Source organism: Pseudophryne corroboree, chromosome 6 (genome assembly GCF_028390025.1).
Source record: "Pseudophryne corroboree isolate aPseCor3 chromosome 6, aPseCor3.hap2, whole genome shotgun sequence".
In the NCBI taxonomy this organism is placed as follows: Eukaryota; Metazoa; Chordata; class Amphibia; order Anura; family Myobatrachidae; genus Pseudophryne; species Pseudophryne corroboree.
Window position 1 is genome coordinate 51,455,424 of NC_086449.1, and position 15,686 is coordinate 51,471,109.

The following is a 15,686-nucleotide window of genomic DNA, read 5'->3' on the forward strand; positions in this document are numbered from 1 at the left end:
AAAAGGTATTAGAGAAATAATACGGAGGTATAAGAGACCAGAGGAAAGACCTGTAGCAGGTATACTGTAGTTACTACACAGTTATTTTGAAACCCAGAGATTTTCACCCCATTTGTGTGCTGGATTTAAAGGGCAATAGAAATACAAGCAAAACAAGCCTGAATTTACATGTATTATTACTGCCCTTTATCATCCAGCGATCATAGACAGTAAGAATCAGTGGCTTTGAAAAACTGATATTTAGTAAATATAACTGTTGTCGGTTGAAAATCTCAAGCGACCAGGTTCTGGAATACAATGTGTTAAATATAGAGACTCTCACAGGACATAGTAAAAAGGATAATCATTAATCAAAGTTACAATAATGAAAACATGCAAGTAACAAGTTCTAGTCAGTTACAATAATAACAAGAACAAATTAGAACACTCAGCTCTTATCCCAGATGTTATAAGATCTGTCCCAGATGATGGTCATCGATTAAGTAGTTTAAATAATGTAGTTCAGTCATTCTCTAGGGTCCCGCCTAATAACTTTGCCGCAAGTTACAAGCTGGAGGGGGTTTGTAGAAGTCTAGGTCCGCTGCAGCCAGACCTAGCTTCCATCAGAACTACTTGCTATGTGTAAGTCTCTAGGCTTTATAACCCCGCAAGGATACGCTAACATTGTCTTACCAGATATTACATTCAGGGTCTGTGACGCTGGGTGCAGTAGTCATTCAGGATAACATAATATATGTTATTCTAGACAACTGTACCCTTTCCCCTACTTATGTACACAATACCCCAAACATCTTACTAGACAGTTTCCATCTGAGATACTGATAACAGGAACATACAGTATTTATTATAATCAGCCATCCTAAAAGCTGTATACACTTCCCACTCACTATGTCTTTCACACTATGTCAAAGGTGAAAGAAAACTTGTAACTTAACGTGACACTATATTTCTAACTGGTGCCTATATGTCTGCAAAGCACTAATCCTAATAAAAAGTATGTACAGTATATAAAGCAATGAGGTCAAACATATACAAAATGGAGTTAAACATGGACAAAATGGCATCTAAAAAGTGGTTAAAAATAACACCCCATACAATAACCCATACGGTGAAACAGAGCAGCATACATTGTTCCTGTAGAAATACCCAGCACTCATAGCCCTGCTGGTCAGAGAAGGAATCCCAGTACTGAGAGGAGCTGCTGGAAGTCTCTACTAGTCCCAGCACCTGCATGAACAGAACAGCTGTATATTACAGAGCTGAGTAATGGCAGTCCCATGGTCATTGGCTATTGTTATACTGCAGCTCTAGTTCCTAACACAGAGACCTTCCCAAGGGGAAAAGTACCTCCAGGTCCACTTGTCTGACCTCTCCTGTCTTTATCAAGACTGATTTATATAAAACACTCATCACATTCAGAAAATAAATATTGGCTCCATTGAATTCATATAGTTGTGATAAGTTACATTACTTATGATACACTTGCTGCATTCAGGCCCTCAGAGTGACTCTGCATGTGATTACTGAGTGTTTTCTTTCTAGTAAAACACTTGCTACATTCAGAACATGTAAATGGTTTCTCTCCTGTGTGACTCCTCCGATGTCTAATAAGAAATGACTTCTGGGAAAAACACTTGCTGCATTCAGAACATTTAAATGGTTTCTCTCCTGTGTGACTCCTCTGATGTATAACAAGAGATGACTTCCGGGAAAAACACTTGCTGCATTCAGAACATTTAAATGGTTTCTCTCCTGTGTGACTCCTCTGATGTGTAACAAGATGTGACTTATGGGAAAAACACTTGCTGCATTCAGAACATTTAAATGTTTTCTCTCCTGTGTGACTCCTCTGATGTATAACAAGATATGACTTCCTGGTAAAACATTTGCTACATTCAGGACATATAATTGGGTTTTCTCCTGTGTGACTCCTCTGATGTATAACAAGCTCTGACTTCTGGGAAAAACACTTGCTACATTCAGAACAATCAAATGGTTTCTCTACTCTGTGAATCCACTGATGTATAACAAGATAGGACTTCAGGGAAAAACACTTGCTACATTCAGAACATTCAAATGGTTTTTCTCCTGTGTGAACTCTCTGATGTATAACAAGATGTGCCTTCTGGGAAAAACACTTGCTGCATTCAGAACATTCAAAAGGTCTCTCTCCTGTGTGACTCCTCTGATGCATGATAAGATGTGATTTACATGTAAAGCTTCTGTCACACTCAGAGCACAGATGTGGTTTCTCTCCTGTGTGACTCCTCTGATGTATGATAAGATGTGATTTACATGTAAAGCTTCTGTCACACTCAGAGCACAGATGTGGTTTCTCTCCTGTGTGACTCCTCTGATGTGTAACAAGATGTGATTTACATGTAAAGCTTCTGTCACACTCAGAGCACAGATGTGGTTTCTCTCCTGTGTGACTCCTCTGATGCATAACAAGATGCGACTTCCCGGAAAAACACTTGCTGCATTCAGAACATGTAAATGGTTTCTCTCCTGTGTGACTCCTCTGATGTATAACAAGATATGACTTCAGGGAAAAACACTTGCTGCATTCAGAACAAATAAATGGTTTCTCTCCTGTGTGACTCCTCTGATGTATGATAAGTTTTGATTTATATGTAAAGCTTCTGTCACACTCAGAGCATAGATGTGGTTTCTCTCCTGTGTGACTCCTCTGATGTATGAGAAGATCTGATTTACATGTAAAGCTTCTGTCACACTCAGAGCACAGATGCGGTCTCTCTCCTGTGTGAATCCTCTGATGTCTGATAAGATGTGATTTATATGTAAAGCTTCTGTCACACTCAGAGCACAGATGTGGTTTCTCTCCTGTGAGACTCATCATGTAATGGATAAAAACTTCTATCCATAAAATGAAAATAGTTTCTTAAGAAGGCTTAAGAAGAAATTATATCTTTAGTTGGCTAGATCAGGGAACAAGGAGCCTTTCCACACCGTCTCTTTCCGCAGCCTTGTATTCTATTCTTAGTGGGACTCCAGCTCTTTATGTTATCTGTAAAAAAATAGAAAAATAAAAACTGTTATTTAAAAGCCTGAAGATCACCATTGTAATCAGCTGTAGTGTTATATTGTATAAGGAACAGGATGTATCTTTATGTATGTTGCCTAATTGTTGGGCTCCCATTTCCAGTCAGATGTGCAGTACAGATACCACATTGCTCCTGCCACAGATACAACATATATATATATATATATATATATATAACAAATCAAATTATAATAAAATGATGTTATCAAATTGGAATGAAATGACAGTTAGGAAGTATTCAATTAGCCGCAGTATATTGATAACTTATCACAAATACAATCATTTGGTATCGTGTTAGTGGCGATAAGTTATTATTGATAAGTCTCCATAGGGTTTATCGTGGTTTCTCTTCACCATCTTTGAGCTGGTGGTAAGTAATGAAAAAATAAGAATTTACTTACCGATAATTCTATTTCTCATAGTCCGTAGTGGATGCTGGGGACTCCATAAGGACCATGGGGAATAGCGGCTCCGCAGGAGACTGGGCACATCTAAAGAAAGCTTTAGGACTAGCTGGTGTGCACTGGCTCCTCCCCCTATGACCCTCCTCCAAGCCTCAGTTAGGATACTGTGCCCGGACGAGCGTACACAATAAGGAAGGATCTTGAATCCCGGGTAAGACTCATACCAGCCACACCAATCACACCGTACAACCTGTGATCTGAACCCAGTTAACAGCATGATAACAGAGGAGCCTCTAGCAAAGATGGCTCACTACAGCAATAACCCGATTTTTTTGGTAACAATAACTATATACCAGTATTGCAGACAATCCGCACTTGGGATGGGCGCCCAGCATCCACTACGGGCTATGAGAAATAGAATTATCGGTAAGTAAATTCTTATTTTCTCTAACGTCCTAAGTGGATGCTGGGGACTCCGTAAGGACCATGGGGATTATACCAAAGCTCCCAAACGGGCAGGAGAATGCGGATGACTCTGCAGCACCAATTGAGAGAACTCCAGGTCCTCCTCAGCCAGGGTATCAATTTTGTAGAATTTTACAAACGTATTTGCTCCTGACCAAGAAGCTGCTCGGCAAAGTTGTACAGCCGAGACCCCTCGGGCAGCCGCCCAAGATGAGCCCACCTTCCTTGTGGAGTGGGCATTTACAGATTTTTGGCTGTGGCAGGCCTGCCACAGAATGTGCAAGCTGAATTGTACTACAAATCCAACGAGCAATAGTCTGCTTAGAAGCAAGAGCACCCAGCTTGTTGGGTGCATACAGGATAAACATCGAGTCAGTTTTCCTGACTCCAGCCGTCCTGGAAACCTATATTTTCAGGGCCCTGACAACATCCAGCAACTTGGAGTCCTCCAAGTCCCTAGCAGCCGCAGGCACCACAATAGGTTGGTTCAGGTGAAACGCTGAAACTACCTTAGGGAGAAACTGAGTACGAGTCCTCAATTCCGCCCTGTCCGAATGGAAAATCAGATGAGGGCTTTTACAGGATAAAGCCGCCAATTCTGACACGCACCTGGCCCAGGCCAGGGCCAACAGCATGACCACTTTCCCTGTGAGATATTTTAACTCCACAGATTTAAGTGGTTCAAACCAATGTGATTTTTTTTTTTTTTGGAACCCAAAAACTACATTGAGATCCCAACGTGCCACTGGAGGCACAAAAGGAGGCTGTATATGCAGTACCCCTTTTACAAACGTCTGAACTTCAGGGACTGAAGCTAGCTCTTTTTGGAAGAAAGTTGACAGGGACGAAATTTGAACCTTAATGGACCCCAATTTCAGGCCCATAGACACTCCTGTTTTCAGGAAATGTAGGAATCGACCCCGTTGAATTTCCTCCGTCGGCCCTTACTGGCCTCGCACCACGCAACGTATTTTCGCCAAATGCAGTGATAATGTTTTGCGGTTACATCCTTCCTGGCTTTGATCAGGATAGGGATGACTTCATCCGGAATGCCTTTCCTTCAGGATCCAGCGTTCAACCGCCATGCCGTCAAACGCAGCCGCGGTAAGTCTTGAAACAGACAGGGTCCTTGCTGGAGCAGGTCCCTTCTTAGAGGTAGAGGCCACGGATCCTCCGTGAGCATCTCTTGAAGTTCCGGTTACCAAGTCCTTCTTGGCCAATCCGGAGCCACGAATATAGTGCTTACTCCTCTCCATCTTATCAATCTCAGTACTTTGGGTATTAGAGGCAGAGGAGGGAACACATACACTGACTGGTACACCCACGGTGTTACCAGAGCGTCTACAGCTATAGCCTGAGGGTCCCTTGACCTGGCGCAATACCTGTCGAGTTTTTCCCAACGGTTTATAATCATGTGGAAGACTTCTGGGTGAAGTCCCCACTCTCCCGGGTGGAGGTCGTGCTGAGGAAGTCTGCTTCCCCGTTGTCCACTCCCGGAATGAATACTGCTGACAGTGCTATCTCATGATTTTCCGCCCAGCGAAGAATCCTTGCAGCTTCTGCCATTGCCTTCCTGCTTCTTGTGCCACCCTGTTTGTTTACGTGGGTGACTGCCGTGATGTTGTCAGACGGGATCAACACCCGCTGACCTTGAAGCAGAGGTCTTGCTAAGCTTAGAGCATTGTAAATGGCCCTTAGCTTCAGGATATTTTAGTGAAGTGATGTCTCCAGGCTTTTAGACTATAAGCCCTGGATATTCCTTCCCTGTGTGACTGCTCCCCAGCCTCGCAGGCTGGCATCCGTGGTCACCAGGACCCAGTCCTGAATGCCGAATCTGCGGCCCTCTAGAAGATGAGCACTCTGCAACCACCACAGGAGGGACACCCTTGTCCTTGGTGACAGGGTTATCCGCTGATGCATCTGAAGATGCGACCCGGACCATTTGTCCAGCAGGTCCCACTGGAAATTCTTGCGTGGAATCTGCCGAATGGGATTGCTTCGTAGGAAGCCACCATTATACCAGAACCCTTGTGCATTGATGCACTGAGACTTGGCTCGGTTTTAGGAGGTTCCTGACTAGCTCGGATAACTCCCTGGCTTTCTCTTCCGGGAGAAACACCTTTTTCTGGACTGTGTCCAGGATCATCCCTAGGAACATAAAACAAGTCGTCGGAACCAGCTGCGATTTTTGGAATATTGAGAATCCAATCGTGCTGCCGCAACACTACCTGAGATAGTGCTACTCCGACCTCAAACTGTTCCCTGGATCTTACCCTTATCAGGGAATCGTCCAAGTAAGGGATAACTAAAATTCCCTTCCTTTGAAGGAATATCATCATTTCGGCCATTACCTTGGTAAAGACCTGGGGTGCCGTGGACCATCCATAAGGCAGCGTCTGAACTGATAGTGACAGTTCTGTACCATAAACCTGAGGTACCCTTGATGAGAAGGGTAAATTTTTTATATGAAGGTAAGTATCCTTGATGTCCCGAGACATCATGTAGTCCCCTTCTTCCAGGTTCGCAATCACTGCTCTGACTGACTCAATCTTGAATTTGAACCTCTGTATGTAAGTGTTCAAAGATTTTAGATTTATAATCGATCTCACCGAGCCGCCCGGCTTCGGTACCACAACAGTGTGGAATAATACCCCGTTCCCTGTTGCAGGAGGGGTACCTTGATTATCACCTGCTGGGAATACAGCTTGTGAATGGCTTCTAAAACTATCTCCCTGTCAGAAGGAGACATCAGTAAAGCCGACTTTAGGAAACGGCGAGGGGGAGACGTCTCAAATTCTAATTTTTACCCCTGAGTATCACCTGAAGGATCCAGGGGTCTACTTGCGAGTGAGCCCACTGCGCGCTGAAATTCATTGAGACGGGCCCCCCACCGTGCCTGATACTGCTTGTAAAGCCCCAGCGTCATACTGAGGGCTTGGCAGAGGCGGGAGAGGGTTTCTGTTCCTGGGAACTGGCTGATTTCTGCAGCCTTTTTTCCTCTCCCTCTGTCACGGGGCAGAAATGAGGAACCCTTTTTGCCCGCTTGTCCATGAAAAGACTGCGCCTGATAATACGGCGTCTTCTCATGTTGAGAGGCGACCTGGGGTACAAACGTGGATTTCCCAGCTGTTGCCGTGGCCACCAGGTCTGAAAGACCGACCCCAAATAACTCCTCTTAATAAGGCCATACTTCCAAAAGCCATTTGGAATACGCATCACCTGACCACTGACGTGTCCATAACCCTCTACTGGTAGAAATGGACAACGCACTTAGACTTGATGCCAGTCGGCAAATATTCCGCTGTGCATCACGCATATATAGAAATGCATCTTTTAAATGCTCTATAGGCAAAATTTTCAGTCAGGGAATCCGACCACGCCAACCCAGCACTGCACATCCAGGCTGAGGCGATTGCTGGTCGCAGTATAACACCAGTATGTGTGTAAATACATTTTAGGATACCCTCCTGCTTTCTATCAGCAGCATCCTTAAGGGCGGCCATCTCAGGAGAGGGTAGAGCCCTTACAAGCGTGTGAGCGCTTCATCCACCCTAGGGGGTGTTTCCCAACGCACCCTAATCTCTGGCGGGAAAGGATATAATGCCAATAACATTTTAGAAATTATCAGTTGTTATCGGGGGAAAACCACGCATCATCACACACCTCATTTAATTTCTCAGATTCAGGAAAACTACAGGTAGTTTTTCCTCACCGAACATAATACCCCTTTTTGGTGGTACTCGTATTATCAGAAATGTGTAAAAACATTTTTCATTGCCTCAATCATGTAATGTGTGGCCCTACTGGAAGTCACATTTGTCTCTTCACCGTCGACACTGGATTCAGTATCCGTGTCGGCGTCTATATCTGCCATCTGAGGTAATGGGCGCTTTAGAGCCCCTGACGGCCTATGAGACGTCTGGACAGGCACAAGCTGAGTAGCCGGCTGTCTCATGTCAACCACTGTCTTTTATACAGAGCTGACACTGTCACGTAATTTCTTCCAACAGTTCATCCACTCAGGTGTCGACCCCCTAGGGGGTGACATCACTATTACAGGCAATCTGCTCCGTCTCTACATAATTTTTCTCCTCATACATGTCGTCACCAACGTACCGACATCCAGCACACACACAGGGAATGCTCTGATAGAGGACAGGACCCCACTAGCCCTTTGGGGAGACAGAGGGAGAGTTTGCCAGCACACACCAGAGCGCTATATATATATATATATATATATATATATATATATATACACACAGGGATAACCTTATATAAGTGTTTTTCCCCTTATAGCTGCTGTATTGTTTTATACTGCGCCTAATTAGTGCCCCCCTCTCTTTTTTTAACCCTTTCTGTAGTGTAGTGACTGCAGGGGAGAGACAGGGAGCTTCCCTCCAACGGAGCTGTGAGGGAAAATGGCGCCAGTGTGCTGAGGAGAGAAGGCCGCCGATAAGGGGGCGGAGCCTATCTCCCGTTTTTCTGTATATTTTTGGCATGGGTAAATGCATCCATATAGCCCAGGAGCTATATGTGATGCATCTTTTGCCATCTAAGGTGTTTTCATTGCGTCTCAGGGCGCCCCCACCCAGCGCCCTGCACCCTCAGTGACCGGAGTGTGAAGTGTGCTGAGAGCAATGGCACACAGCTGCGGTGCTGTGCGCTACCTTATTGAAGACAGGACGTCTTCTGCCGCCGATTTTCCGGATCTCTTCAGGCTTCTGGCTCTGTAAGGGGGCCGGCAGCGCGGCTCTGGGACCCATCCAGGCTGGACCTGTGATCGTCCCTCTGGAGCTAATGTCCAGTAGCCTAAGAAGCCCAATCCACTCTGCACGCAGGTGAGTTCGCTTCTTCTCCCCTTAGTCCCTCGATGCAGTGAGCCTGTTGCCAGCAGGACTCACTGAAAATAAAAAACCTAAAACTAACTTTTCACTAAGCAGCTCAGGAGAGCCACCTAGTTTGCACCCTTCTCGTTCGGGCACAGAAATCTAACTGAGGCTTGGAGGAGGGTCATAGGGGGAGGAGCCAGTGCACACCAGCTAGTCCTAAAGCTTTCTTTAGATGTGCCCAGTCTCCTGCGGAGCCGCTATTCCCCATGGTCCTTACGGAGTCCCCAGCATCCACTTAGGACGTTAGAGAAATCCCTATTAAAAATGTTGCCATTTGGTTCTGAATCCCTGGTACATCCCTCTGAATGACTAATGAGGCACTTAGAAGTTTTTAATTATTTTTATTAGGTTTCCTCTTTTTTTTTTAAAGTTCCCTAAAATCACCCAAATATATACTTATACCCATTTTTATGTACCCCAAATTTAATGAGCATTTATTTTGCTGAAAAAAAAATAGCTTTATATAATTTTCTGCATTTAAAAAAAAAAAAAATACATAGAACAGAAATTTGACCTAATTTAATGACAGTAAATACTTTTATTATGGCACAAACAAGAAGGGATATGGCACTGCGCTAACAGAAAAATATTCTTACTTTACTATAAATGCTGCTCAGGAAAGAAGTGCGGAATCACTACCTAATTCCGCTATTCAGGATTGGAGTACAGATAGGTTTTTTCCAGCGCAAGGTTAGTAAAGATAAGGGACACATGGATAATAAAAATAATTCCTTTATTCTAAAAGAAAATTTCATAAATATGAATATCTTGTAATCATTAATATAAATATAAAAAATCCTCTATAAAGGGTATACAATAAAAAATACTGTATGGCTGGAACTGTGTGTACAATACACACAACGACAAGCACTGAACTGATCGCAGATGCCGAGTAAGTCTGAAGCTACTCAGAAACTGCTAAGAAGTTTGTAATCGCAATATTGCGAATACATCGTTCGCAATTTTAAGATGCTAAGATTCACTCCCAGTAGGCGGCGGCTTAGCGTGTGCAACTCTGCTAAAATCGCCTTGCGAGCGAACAACTCGGAATGACCCCCAATGTGTCGCAGCAGCTGCGTGTGACATCACGCAGCCACCGCGGCCCGCCCCCCCGGACCGGACACGCCTCCGTTGTCCAGACCACACCCCACCAACTCAAGGAAAATAAGTGGTTTACAGAGTGCGCAACAAGATCCAGAAGTCAGCCCAGCAAAGATATAAAGAAGTTTCACCTACTGCAAAACATTTTCACAGTTCTAGGATATAATATTCTCCACTAAGGCGCCTTCCAAATGTAACAAGTCATATTACTAATGCTTGTTCTCTTCAATCTTATACTTGTATTTCACAACCTATAAACTGTGCGTTTGTGTACACCCTCAGGTAAAAACATCAAATACCACTCATGTAAAGAGAAAAAAAAATAAGATTTTAAACCTACCGGTAAATCTCTTTCTCCTAGTCCGTAGAGGATGCTGGGGACTCCGTAAGGACCATGGGGATAGACGGGCTCCACAGGAGACATGGGCACTTTAAGAAAGAACTTTAGGTATGGGTGTGCACTGGCTCCTCCCTCTATGCCCCTCCTCCAGACCTCAGTTAGAGAAACTGTGCCCAGACGAGACGGACAGTACGAGGAAAGGATTTTTGTTAATCTAAGGGCAAGATTCATACCAGCCCACACCATCCACACCGTATAACATGGAATATACTAACCAGTTAACAGCATGAACAAAACAGCATCAGCCAAAGACTGATCTTAACTGTAACATAACCCTTATGTAAGCAATAACTATATACAAGTCTTGCAGAAAAATGTCCGAACTGGGACGGGCGCCCAGCATCCTCTATGGACTAGGAGAAAAAGATTTACTGGTAGGTTTAAAATCTTATTTTCTCTTACGTCCTAGAGAATGCTGGGGACTCCGTAAGGACCATGGGGATTACACCAAAGCTCCCAAACGGGCGGGAGAGTGTGGATGACTCTGCAGCACCGATTGAGCAAACAGGAGGTCCTCCTCAGCCAGGGTATCAAACTTATTGAATTTTGCAAAGGTGTTTGAACCCGACCAAGTAGCAGCTCAGCACAGCTGTAGTGCCGAGACCCCTCGGGCAGCCGCCCAATAAGGGGCCACCTTCCTAGTGGAATGGGCCTTGACCGATTTTGGTAACGGCAATCCAGCCGTTGAATGAGCCTGCTGAATCGTGTTACAGATCCAGCGAGCAATAGTCTGCTTTGAAGCAGGAGCGCCAACCTTGTTGGCTGCACACAGGACAAACAGTGCTTCTGTTTTTCTGACTCTAGCCGTTCTGGCCACGTAAATTTTCAAAGCCCTGACCACATCAAGGGACTCGGAATCCTCCAAGTTTCGCGTAGCTACAGGCACCACAATAGGTTGGTTCATATGAAAAGATGACACCACCTTAGGCAAAAATTGAGGACGGGTCCGCAATTCCGCTCTATCCATATGGTCAACCAGATAGGGGCTTTTATGAGACAAAGCCGCCAATTTCAACACTCACCTAGCTGAAGCCAAGGCTAACAACATGACCACCTACCAAGTGAGATATTTTAACTCCACCATTTCAAGTGGTTCAAACCAGTGCGACTTAAGGAACTCAACACCACATTAAGGTCCCAAGGCGCCACCGGAGGTACAAAAGGAGGCTGAATATGCAGCACTCCCTTTACAAAAGTCTATACTTCTGGGAGAGAAGCTAATTCTTTCTGAGAGAAAATGGATAAGGCCGAAATCTGAACCTTAATGGAACCCAATTTTAGGCCCAAATTCACTCCAGTTTGTAGGAAGTGAAGGAAACGGCCCAGATGGAATTCATCCATAGGAGCATTCCTGGCCTCACACCAAGAAACATACTTTCGCCATATACGGTGATAATGTTTAGCTGTTACATCCTTCCTAGACTTTATCATAGTAGGAATGACCTAATACAGAATGCCCTTTTAAATTTAAAATGGGTCTGACCGAACCGTCCGGTTTCGGGACTACAAACAGGGTTGAGTAATAACCCCTCTCCTGTTGAAGTAGGGGAACCTTGACCACCACCTGTTGAAGATACAATTTGTGAATTGCATTTAACACTAACTCCCTTTCTGGGGGAGAAGCCGGCAGGGCCGATTTGAAAAACCGGCGAGGAGACACCTCTTCGAATTCCAGCTTGTAACCCTGGGAAACAATTTCTATTGCCCAGGGGTCCACTCGTGAGTGAATCCAGATATGGCTGAAAAGTCGAAGACGTGCCCCCACTGGGGTGGACTCCCGTAGTGGAGCCCCAGCGTCATGCGGTGGATTTTGCAGAGGCCGGGGAGGACTTCTGCTTCTGGTAACTAGCTGTGTTGTGCAGCTTTTTTCCTCTGCCCTTACCTCTGGCAAGAAAGGACGCACCTCGTACTGTCTTGCTTTTCTGTGACCGAAAGGACTGCATTTGATAATGTGGCGCTTTCTTAGGCTGTGAGGGAATAAAAGGCGAAAAATTGGATTTACCAGCCGTAGCTGTGGAGACCAGGTCCGAGAGACCTTCTTCAAACAATTCCTCACCTTTGTAAGGTAAGACCTCCATATGTCTTTTTGAGTCGGCATCACCTGTTCATTGCCGGGTCCATAGGACTCGTCTAGCAGAAATCGACATAGCGTTGACTCTAGAACCCAGTAAAGCAATGTCTCTTTGAGCATCTCTCATATATAAGACAGCATCTTTATATGTCCTAGGGTCAATAAGATGGTATCCTTATCCAGGGTCTCAATCTCCACTGATAAGGTATCTGTCCACGCAGCTACCGCGTTACAAACCCAAGCCGACGCAATAGCCGGTCTGAGTAAAGTACCAGAATGTGTGTAAATGGACTTCAAAATAACCTCCTGCTTGCGATCAGCAGGATCCCTTAGGGTAGCCGTATCTTGGGATGGCAGCGCTACCTTTTTGGATAAGCGTGTCAACGCTTTGTCCACCCTAGGGGAGAATTCCCACCGTATCCTGTCCTTTGCCGGGAAAGGATACGCCATAAGAATCCTTTTGGGAATCTGCAGTTTTTTGTCTGGAGATTCCCACGCTTTTTCACACAACTCGTTCAGCTCATGTGAGGGGGGAAAGGTGACCTCAGGTTTCTTTCCCTTATACATGTGTAGCCTCGTGTCGGGGACAGGGGGTTCCTCTGTGATATGCAAAACATCTTTTATTGCAATAATCTTATATCGAAAACATTTAGCCAATTTTGGCTGTAACTTTGCATCATCGTAGTCGACACTGGAGTCAGAATCCGTGTCGGTATCATTGTCTACTATTTGGGATAGTGGGCGCTTTTGAGACCCTGAAGGTCCCTGCGATATAGGGACAGACATGGGTTGACTCCCTGGCTGTTCCCTAGCTTCAGTTTTGTCTAATCTTTTGTGCAATAAGTTTACATTTGCACTTAAAACATTCCACATATCCATCCAGTCAGGTCTCGGCGTTGCCGACGGAGAGATCACATTCATTTGTTCCACCTCCTCACTAGGAGAGCCTTCTACCTCAGACATGTTGACACACGCGTACCGACACACCACACACTTAGGGAATCCTCTTATCTGAAGACAGTTCCCCCTTTAGGCCCTTTGGAGAGACAGAGAGAGAGAGAGAGTATACCAGCACACACCCATCGCTAATGACCCAGGAAAAAACACAATATGTTTACCCAGATAACGCTGTAATCTGTATATTGCGCCAATTATGTGCCTCCCTTGTCCTTTTTTAAAACCCTCTTTCACTGTGGATAAGCAGGGGAGAGTCCGGGGAGCTTCCTCTCAGCGCTATGCTGTGGAGAAAATGGCGCCAGTGAGTGCCGAGGAAGAAGCCCCGCCCCCTCGGTGGCGAGCTTCTGTCCCGCTCAAATATATTAAAAACTTGGCGGGGGCTCTTAATATATACAGTGCCTAGCTGTGTGTGTGTATATATATATATATATATATATATCTCCTATATAATAGCCCAGATCTGTGATTTTGTGATTCATTTGCTAACGCTGGGCGGAGTCACAACAGTGGGCGGAGTTAGTCAAATGGGTCACAGATCTGGCCAAATCTATATAGGACACTAGGAGCAGCTGCAGAAGCACTGAAGCAGATAGTATGGACATGGCACAGGCAGGGTGCATACCTCCCAGCTTCTTCAGGAGCAGGGGACACACACACACACACACACACACACACACACACACATCGAAAAAGGGGGCGTGGCTTCACGGGAGGGTCCCCGTTTTCGTCAGTGAGGGGGCATGCCCAGCGCTCTGTGAGCTGCTGGCATGCCCCCAGGGGCTGATTATGAGTCCGGGGGCCACAGGGTACTTGAGACAGGGGAGCCCTATATCATTGCTGTGCCTGCTGCGGGTTGGGGCGTGGCCTAATCGCGGGACGCGAGGCCACGCCCCCTTATGCAAATTCCGGGTTTTTTTTTTTAGTTGGAATTTTGGCCCCTCAGCTAGGGCTAAATCCAGAGGAGGTGGTCGCTCCCCCCTACACACCCGCACAGGCAGAAGAGAGCAGGGAGACTGCTGCCTCCCTGCAACACCACAGACCTGCCAATACGCAGCAGCGTGTGCTGACTGTAGCACAATGCTGCCGTTGTTGCTGGGGGAGCTTCTGAGCTGGGACAGAGCTACTCGAGCCGGGGGGACCCCTAAAAACTGTGGGGCCAACGGTACGTACCACCTGCCCCCCCCCTTAATCCGGCACTGCTGCTAGAACCCCCCCCTTAATCCGTACCCCCTGATGCCCCCTCTCCCTCTGTCTCCACTATTCACCGCTGCTCTGCTAAGCAGAACAGCGAGTACAGGAGCTTTCCAACTGCCCCCCCCCCCCCCACCGCAGGACACTGCGACCCGCGGGTGGGACAGCGGGACAGACCCCAAAAAATGGGACTGTCCCGCGAAAATCGGGACATTTGGGAGGTATGGGGGTGTGTGAGGGGGTAGGCCATACTTGACCCCCACATCAGCATACTCAGCAGGGTCTCTCTGGCGGGGATGAGCATCACTTTCTGGCACACTCCACGCTTCTTAGCTGTAGTTTTGTGGGTCACCAGCCGCTGTGCACTTTCCATACTGCCTCTGTTATCTCCAGCCCCGGCAACCCCACCGCTAGCTGCAGCGCTGCCACCCGCAGTGAGGTGCGCCCAGCTTCTTCACACACTTTAGCCGGCGGGTAGCGCTGCAGAAGTCTGCGCTGCTTGCAGGCTCCGACCCCCTCCTCCCTCCAGCCGCAGCATCTCCTGTGGGCTAACCAGTCACTCCCAGTCTCACCTTACCACAGTGCCTGGCAGCTGCGCGAGGTCTGCGGTGTGTGACTGAGGAGGGGGGGGAGTGATGCGGACGGGCATAGGAAGCAGGAATACAGCCTAAGAGAGTCAGCCATGCCAAGTCTCCACCAGCAGCAGATCCCAACAGGTTGGAGTGGAACAGCAGCAGCCAGCAGCAGTGACTCCGGTAAGACACATCTGTCTGTCACCACTGTACTGTCCCTAATACCAATCTCTCCCGTGCCCTGTGTTCTGTCATGTCCCTGTCACCCCTGGCCTTGACCTGCCACCCTTATCCTGGCCCTTTCACCCTTATCCTGGCCCTGTCACCCTTATGCTGGCCCTGCTACCCCTATCCTGGCCCTGTCACCCCTGTGCTTGCCCTGTCAACCCTATACTGGCCCTGTCACCCTGTGTCCTGGTCCTGCCGCCCCTACACTGACCCTGTCACCCCTATCCTGTCCCTGTCATTTCTGTCCTGGCCCCGTCGCCCGTGTCCTGGCCCTGTCACCCCTGTCCTGGTCCCGTCACCCCTGTTCTGACCCTGTCACCCCTATCCTGGCCCAGTCAACCCTG

The 15,686-nt window shown here is 46.7% G+C and overlaps 1 protein-coding gene across 1 annotated transcript in view; it reads right to left on the reverse strand.

Moving 5' to 3' along the window:
* Nucleotides 1–328: 328 nt before the first annotated feature.
* The window catches only part of LOC134936082 (oocyte zinc finger protein XlCOF7.1-like), an 84,604-nt gene continuing 69,246 nt past the window's right edge, over nt 329–15,686 (reverse strand). Inside the window, exon 2 of the mRNA XM_063930990.1 lies at nt 329–3,028. Coding sequence (XP_063787060.1) covers nt 1,472–2,860 — 1,389 coding nt within the window. The 5' untranslated portion in view covers nt 2,861–3,028 and the 3' untranslated portion in view covers nt 329–1,471. The remainder of the gene's footprint in view (nt 3,029–15,686) is intronic.